Below are 7,500 nucleotides of genomic sequence, written 5' to 3' on the forward strand. Positions count from 1 at the left end.
ACACACACACACACACACACACACACACACACGCACACACACACACACACACACAAAACATACGCACACACACACACACACAAAACACACACACAGTGAGTGAAAAATAAAAATGTGAAAATCTTCCGCCTCTCTGTGTTACTTTAGTGCAGCTTTAAAAAAAAGTCCATACAGTTTAAAAACTTTGGAAAATCAGAAAAAATAAAATTAACAACAAAAAATGTCATACTTTAAATTTGATTGAATTATTTAAACGTCTTTTCAAAGCTAATTTCTTTGTTCATGTTCTTTTAAAACTCTTTTAAAAAAATAACGTTTCAGGAATTTTCTTCTACTTTTTACTGATCTCTTGCTCGTGTTTTGGGTCATTTCTTCTCTCGTTGCTCATTGTCTTCTTCGTTGTTTTTGAAAGAAGATTTTCACATTTTTATATTTTATAGATATTTACAACTTATTTTACTCACTGCATGCGTGTACGTGTGCGTGTACGTGTGCGTGTGCGTGTGTGTGTTTACCTCTGGGTCTTCTGGGAAAATATTGTCAACCAGCCGCTTGTAGCGAGGACGCAGCGCCCAGCAGCAACCGCACAGACCTGCATGCACAACAGCTCACATTCAGCATTTATTGAAAAAAATAAAATAATATATATATATATATATATTTATATATATACTGTATATATATAAATATATAAACAGGACGGCTTCTTACTGAAATCTGATTATTTCTCATTTTCCTAAAATGTTTCTTTAATTTTCCTTCCATACAGGGTTTGGAGGTTTTTGGGAGATTAAAGGAGACACGAGATCAGACAATGACGTCTGCCAACTCATCACACACACACACACACACACACACACACACACACACACACACACACACACACACACACACACACACACACACACAGCAGCAGTAATTCTACGTCTTAAGCGTTAATCCTTCGGTGGTTTGTTGCATAATGTGTTTATATTGTTGTTGTTTAGTTAGCGGGGGCTTAAAGAGTCCACGCCGTCACCGCGGGTTCAAACCCTCACACGTGACGTGTGACGCGCCGCGAGTGCCGCTGAGCAGCACACCAAACTCACACCACGCCTGCTGCCTGATGCAGACGGCTGCAGCCGCTCTGATGTTAGTTTATCTGCAGGAAGCACTCAGAGAAGAGATTCATTTATGGAGGCCAATTCATGCCAAATCCAAAATAAATAAATAAAAAGCCAATTCATGTCAAAACCAAACAAATAAATAAATAAATAAAAACAAAATAATAAAAAGCCAACTCACGTCAAAACCAAACAAATTAAATATATAAAAAAGAACCAATTCACATTTTGATACATTTGATTTTCTAGAGCTCACAATTTAAATTTAGTCAAACCTTTGACACCTGACTTTATATCCCATAATTTTCTTAACCCTTTGAAACCTGGTACTACATCAGTTTTCTTGTGCTGCATTCAGGCACGTCTAAATTAACCCTTTAAAGAAACAGGAGAAAAAGACAATGAGCAACTTGTCAAGAAATGTCCAACAAATTGCAAGAAATTTGTAAAAAGGTAATTCAGAAAATGATCCAAACATTAGATTTAAAAAAGTTATTTATAAATATTCAAAACCAGGGAAAAATGTTCATAGAGCTATATTCATAATCATTAAAATTGTATATTTATATATTTATATATTACCAGTTTAGCTAGTTTTAGCTGATGTCTTCTACAGTTGCTCAGTTTTTTTTAAAGAAATCAAACTAATTTGCTTTGAACCGTCTCATTCCTGTGAACGCTACATCTCAATAACACATTGAGGTAATTTCGTCAGGTTTGGCACAAATGTCCACCGCGACTTAACGATGAACTAATAAGAGTTTGGTGGTCAAAGGTCACTGTGGCGCCGTGACTAAGACTCTGGAGAATGTGATATCTCGAGGATACCTTGAAGTTATGTCTTTTTATCAAGAACACCATAAGCATATGTCTTCATCTTTGGCACAAACGTCCACATGGACTCAACAATGAACGGTTTAGATTTTGGTGGTCAAAGGTCACTGCCCTGTTTCATAGCATTCTAGGGAGCACGATATCTCACGAGCACGTTGTCTGAATTTTGTCAGATTTGGCACAAACAATGAATTCTAATTTTATTGAAAACATTTAGTATAAATTTCTATACATTTAATATTATTTCACATCTTAAATGCTCAATAAAACTGACAATTTGTCACAATTTATTTATAATATCTTTAAAACTAGCACCACATGATAGATAATAATAATAATAGATTTTATCTATAATGCACTCAAAATAAATTATAATAAATATAATGCAGAATTAAGTAAAACTATAATATTTAAGAGGTGAGAAGTGGACGTTTGACAGCAATATTGATATTCATACGTCAGATCCATCAACATAACACACGCAGAGCACACACATTTCTATTTTCACATAACCTTTAAATTATTTTTGTTTAAAAAATTTAGATTTTTATCACTATGACTGCGAATAAAGCGAAAATAACGTCAAAAAATATTAATATTTCTCACCGTACATGAAGACGACTCCTGCAGCTCACATCCTCACAGTCTCCTCCATCTCACTCACACACACACTGCGGTTAATCCCCCGCACACACACACACACACACACACAGACACACACACACACACACACACACACACACACACACACACACACACACACACACACACACACACACACACAGACACACACACACACACACAGACCCCACCTCCTCTTATTCACCGTCAGTTAAAACCTCGTATCTCAACATCCTGATTAAATGTCAGAATAAAAGACATTTTGGAGATTTAAGGTTCCGTGTTCATTGCCGTTAAAACGGAATAATACTACAGAGAAGTATTAGAGTGTGTGTGTGTGTGTGTGTGTGTGTGTGTGTGTGATCCAGGCCATGTGCAGCAGCTCAGCGCTCTATAATCTGCTCTGGATTTATTTATCATTCCAGCAGAAACAGAAAAAAAAGAAACACATATGAGGAACGTGCAGCTGCTCCGTCATTACTGCGACACTTTACTGTACTATATATACTATACACTATATATACCATACACTATATTTACTATACACTATATTTACTATACACTATATATACTATACACTATATATACCATACACTATATTTACTATACACTATATATACTATACACTATATTACATTTTAAGACATTATATTTTTATATATTTTATATATTATATGTGATAAACTTTTTTTACATCATATTTTATGTATTATATTTTTATAAATTATTTTTCATTCATATATTTTAGATGTCATTTTTATTAGGGATGCATGATAATTATCGGCCCGATAATGGGACTTATGACATCATACCGATAATTCCGATGATAACATTTTTGGCCGTTAAACCGAACCGATAATAACTCAGCAGGAGTTTGTCCCACAGGCGTCTGCAGCAGGTGTTTGTCCCACAGGCGTCTGCAGCAGGTGTTTGTCCCACAGGCGTCTGCAGCAGGTGTTTGTCCCACAGGCGTCTGCAGCAGGTTCATGATTTGCTTGTGCATTAACTGGCATATGTCAAGATTAAATTCATCCGTGCTCAGCACATCTCAGCCTTTCATACTTCAGGTAATGAAACACAAACAAAAAGAAGTTCGGTTATCGGTATCTTATCAGCCCATCAGAAGCTGGAAATCATCGGTTTATCGGTATCGGTTGAAATAATCATTATGGTGCATCACTGATTTTCATTTATCACATTTTTATATACTATTTTATTTTTTAAACCATTTTTACATATTTTAAACATTATATTTTTAAATACTGTTTTTTCTGTTTGTTTTTTTGTTGTTGTTTTTTACATTTTTCATGTATTATAAATACATTTTTTTAAATATATTTTATACATTAGATTTTTATATACTTTTAAAATTATATTTCATACACAATTTTATTTATAAGAACAAAAATTTGTATTTTTTGCCGAGCATGACATTTCTCTCTACAACCAATGAATTCTGATCAGTTAATAGTTGAAGACAAGTGGACGTTTGTGCCAAATTTTTTAAAAATTCACTCAAAGTGTCCATGAGGTAACATATTTAGAAGAGTGAGACAGACAAAGGAACAGAGTGACATTTGTCCTCCAAATTCTAATCAGTTCATTGTTTAGACGAAGTGAACGTTTGTGCCAAATGTGAGGAAATTCCCTCAAGATGTTCTTGAGATATTGCCTTCACAAGAATGAGACAGACGAGATCACATTGCCCTTGACTTTTAACTTTTAACCACCAAATTCTAATCAGCTCATTCTTGAGTCCAAGTGGACGTTTGTGCCAAATTTGAGGAAATTCCCTCAAAGCTCTCACTGGATTTGCATTTCACACACACTATTTTAAATGTAACGAGCATATAATTTAATACCTCCGGGTGTCCGATGGTCCAGCACAGAGCAGCAGTCCTGCAGCAGCCTCCGAGGAGCCTGGGAAACGTTCGACATGGCGACGGCCCTCGGCAGCGACATCCCCCGGGGCAGGCTGGGCATGGTGACGCCTCGGGGTAAACCCGGGGGGTCGATGCCTCGGGGCAGCGAGCTGAGCATGGCGGGAAACCTGGGGAGCGTGCCGGGCATCTCTGCGGCGACGAGGCCGACGGGCGAACGCGGAGGTCGACCTGACGGAGACGAGGAACTCTGGACGGAGAAGTGAGGAGGTGAAACCAGAAGCAGGACTTTAGTGAAACACACATTCCTCTGTGTCTTAACCCCTTCAGTCCAGCTGCTCCTCAAAGTGCAACTTTGAGTATTTAAGCAGATTAAAGTGAATTTGTTCGTCTGCGTGAGGAAGGAAGGAGGAAGAGACGAGAGCTTTTCCTGCAGGACTTTTACTTCAGTCGGGTTTTTACAGACGAGGACGGCGGAGCTAAAACCACAAGTGTTTCTGTATGAAATGTAAAACTCAAAGTGACACATTCCCTCTAAAATATGAAATGTACAGCACAGTATTTCCTCCTAAAAAGCACATATAAAGCATTTTAAAATGTGACATTTAAAAGAAAATATTTTTCTCCTGTAAAACACATTTCCTACAAAAAGTACAAATAAATAAAATTGAAACCAAATATTTTCTACAAAATAAATCACCAAGTTTCCCTTTAAAATATGACATTTAAAACACAATATTTCCTAAAAAAGGTGACAATAAATCACCAAGTTTCCCTTTAAAAAGGTGACGTTTAAAGCACCATATTTCTGCCTGTAAGGTGGATTTTCGAGCACAGCATGCAAACCTGCAGACCAGCACCTGAGCGAAGAGCAGTCTGTCAAACAGACGTCCTACCTGCTGGACCTCAGCGCCGCTCCACTGCAGCTGTTTCCCTCCGACACACACACACACACACACACACACACACACACACACACACACACACACACACACACACACACACACACACTCACACACACACACACACAGCTGCTTATGTAACATCAGCTGAGCCTCCACTGGCCCGGCGGCTCAGATCAATAATCAATAAGTGTGATCGGTGCACAGCTCTGCAGGCCGAGCCGCCTCTGATGCATCACGGCAGGAACTTTGTTCATCACGTTATTCAAACGCCGTCCGTCAGTTTCACACACGAGACAAAGAGAGGAAATATTTCACGGCTGTTTTTAAACGGAGCGGCGATCGTCGGGCGGCCCAGGAGAGGAAAACCAGCGCCCCCCGCTGTGTGACGCCGCTCATCACACAGAAAACATCTCCTCTGCACACTGAGGACACGGCTCGCTGTGATGTCACTTCCTGGAGTTCCCAAAAATCTGTAGGAGCTGAACTAAAGGTCACGAAGCCCAATAAATCTGAATAACCGATGTAAGCATCGGAACCGGGGTGTAAATTTATATTTATATATAAAAATCTGCCGTTTATTTCCATCTGAAACATGAACTTAAAGACAAAAATCTCCCTCTAAATATTTCTGAATAAAATGTGGAACCTGACGCAGGTTTGCAGGTTCCCGTCTTGTTTTTGGTTGACTGTTTTTGGTTTCAGGGTTGTACATTTGCGTTTGGGTGATAACTGTGCAGCTCTTCAACCGTAAAGCCGCGGATGCTGAGGAAACGACTCACGGCGTTAAATTAAGATTCAACTGAAAAAATGATGCAAAAACACGACAGTCGTCGTCTCCGGGAGCAGCAGAGACGGATGCTGAGGTCAGACAGGAGTCCGTTCACTCAGGTGTGTTTTCCTTCAGACTAACGTGGATTTCCGTGAGACTGAGCTCAGATCAGTCAAAATCAGTCCTCAGGTCAAAGGTCGAGTCCATATGCCTCGCTGACCGCCCACAAAAAGTCCTCCAAGCTCCGCCTCCAGCTCCTGAAGGTGGGCGGGGCTTAACTCGTAAACGCCGCCGGCCGTCCCCCCCAGCGTCCTCCACCAGGGCAGCCTGCCGGCCTGCAGCGCTGCGTTGTGGGCGTCGCGGGCGCGGGCGGCGATGGGACCCGAGGGGCTCAGGAGGGACTCTGCGTCCGTCGCCGTGACGACAGAGAGGGGCGGGGCTTCTGTGGGCAGACGGAGAGGCGGGGTTTGAGTTTCTGATATTTAATTCATTTTTCAGAATCTGAATCTTCAGTTTTGGGAGATTAGCCAGCTTCTTTATTATTGTTGTTGTTTTATTATGTTTTTTCATAATTTTCTGATTCTGATGAGATTTTTATCATTCATTTATATATTTGATTCATTTGTTACTGAATTTATTGTTATTATGATTATTATTATTAGTAGCAGTAATGAAAGTTTTATTGTTGTTTCTTTATTGTGAATTATTATTATATATATTATTATATATTATTATATATATTATTTATTCTCACTTCTTTCTTTAATTTTATTGTTATTTTATTACAAATTAATTACATTATTATTGATAATAAATAAATAAATAAACAACAATAAATAAACAACCAAAAACTTCTATCTGGCTAGAAGTTGCACTTTGAACTTTGTGTTAAGACAAAGAGTGAGTGAGTGTGTGTGTGTGAGTGAGTGTGTGTGTGAGTGTGTGTGTGTGTGACCTCGCAGCAGCTCCAGCTGTGTGTGTGTGTGTGTGGGTGTGTGTGTGTGAGTGTGTGTGTGTGAGTGTGTGTGTGTGTGTGCGTGTGCGTGTGAGTGTGTGACCTCGCAGCAGCTCCAGCTGTGTGTGTGTGTGTGTGTGTGACCTCGCAGCAGCTCCATCTGTGTGTGTGTGAGTGTGTGTGTGTGTGTGTGTGAGTGTGAGTGTGTGTGAGTGTGTGAGTGTGTGTGTGTGTGTGTGTGACCTCGCAGCAGCTCCATCTGTGTGTGTGTGAGTGTGTGTGTGTGTGTGTGTGTGAGTGTGAGTGTGTGTGAGTGTGTGTGTGTGAGTGTGTGTGTGTGTGTGTGAGTGTGTGTGACCTCGCAGCAGCTCCAGCTGTGTGTGTGTGTGAGCCAGCAGAGCCTCCACCCTCTGCTCCTCCCTCCTCCTCTGGT

At 39.8% G+C, this 7,500-nt stretch overlaps 2 protein-coding genes across 4 annotated transcripts in view; both read right to left on the minus strand.

Moving 5' to 3' along the window:
- The window catches only part of LOC121963050 (protein EFR3 homolog B-like), an 18,401-nt gene extending 13,419 nt beyond the window's left edge, over nt 1-4,982 (minus strand). Inside the window, exons 1-2 of one of the 2 annotated variants that reach the window (XM_088074553.1) lie at nt 4,421-4,982; nt 516-592 (exon numbers count right to left, since the gene is read on the minus strand). In XM_088074553.1, coding sequence (XP_087930679.1) covers nt 516-592; nt 4,421-4,967 — 624 coding nt within the window. In that variant the 5' untranslated portion in view covers nt 4,968-4,982. Of the gene's footprint in view, nt 1-515; nt 593-2,543; nt 2,598-4,420 lie in introns of those variants that run through there. The other variant, XM_088074554.1, reaches the window with a different exon arrangement.
- A 1,311-nt stretch (nt 4,983-6,293) lies between these two features.
- Nucleotides 6,294-7,500, minus strand: part of iqcb1 (IQ motif containing B1) — a 6,594-nt gene continuing 5,387 nt past the window's right edge. For both annotated transcript variants that reach the window (XM_088074556.1, XM_088074555.1), the window contains exons 13-14: nt 7,426-7,500; nt 6,294-6,554 (exon numbers count right to left, since the gene is read on the minus strand). The exon at nt 7,426-7,500 is cut by the window's right edge and continues 82 nt beyond it. In XM_088074556.1, the coding sequence (XP_087930682.1) occupies nt 6,298-6,554; nt 7,426-7,500 (332 nt within the window). In that variant the 3' untranslated portion in view covers nt 6,294-6,297. The remainder of the gene's footprint in view (nt 6,555-7,425) is intronic.

This window comes from Plectropomus leopardus, chromosome 24, assembly GCF_026936395.1.
Source record: "Plectropomus leopardus strain MGB_pleo_1.0 chromosome 24, ASM2693639v1, whole genome shotgun sequence".
NCBI classification, from domain to species: domain Eukaryota; kingdom Metazoa; phylum Chordata; class Actinopteri; order Perciformes; family Serranidae; genus Plectropomus; species Plectropomus leopardus.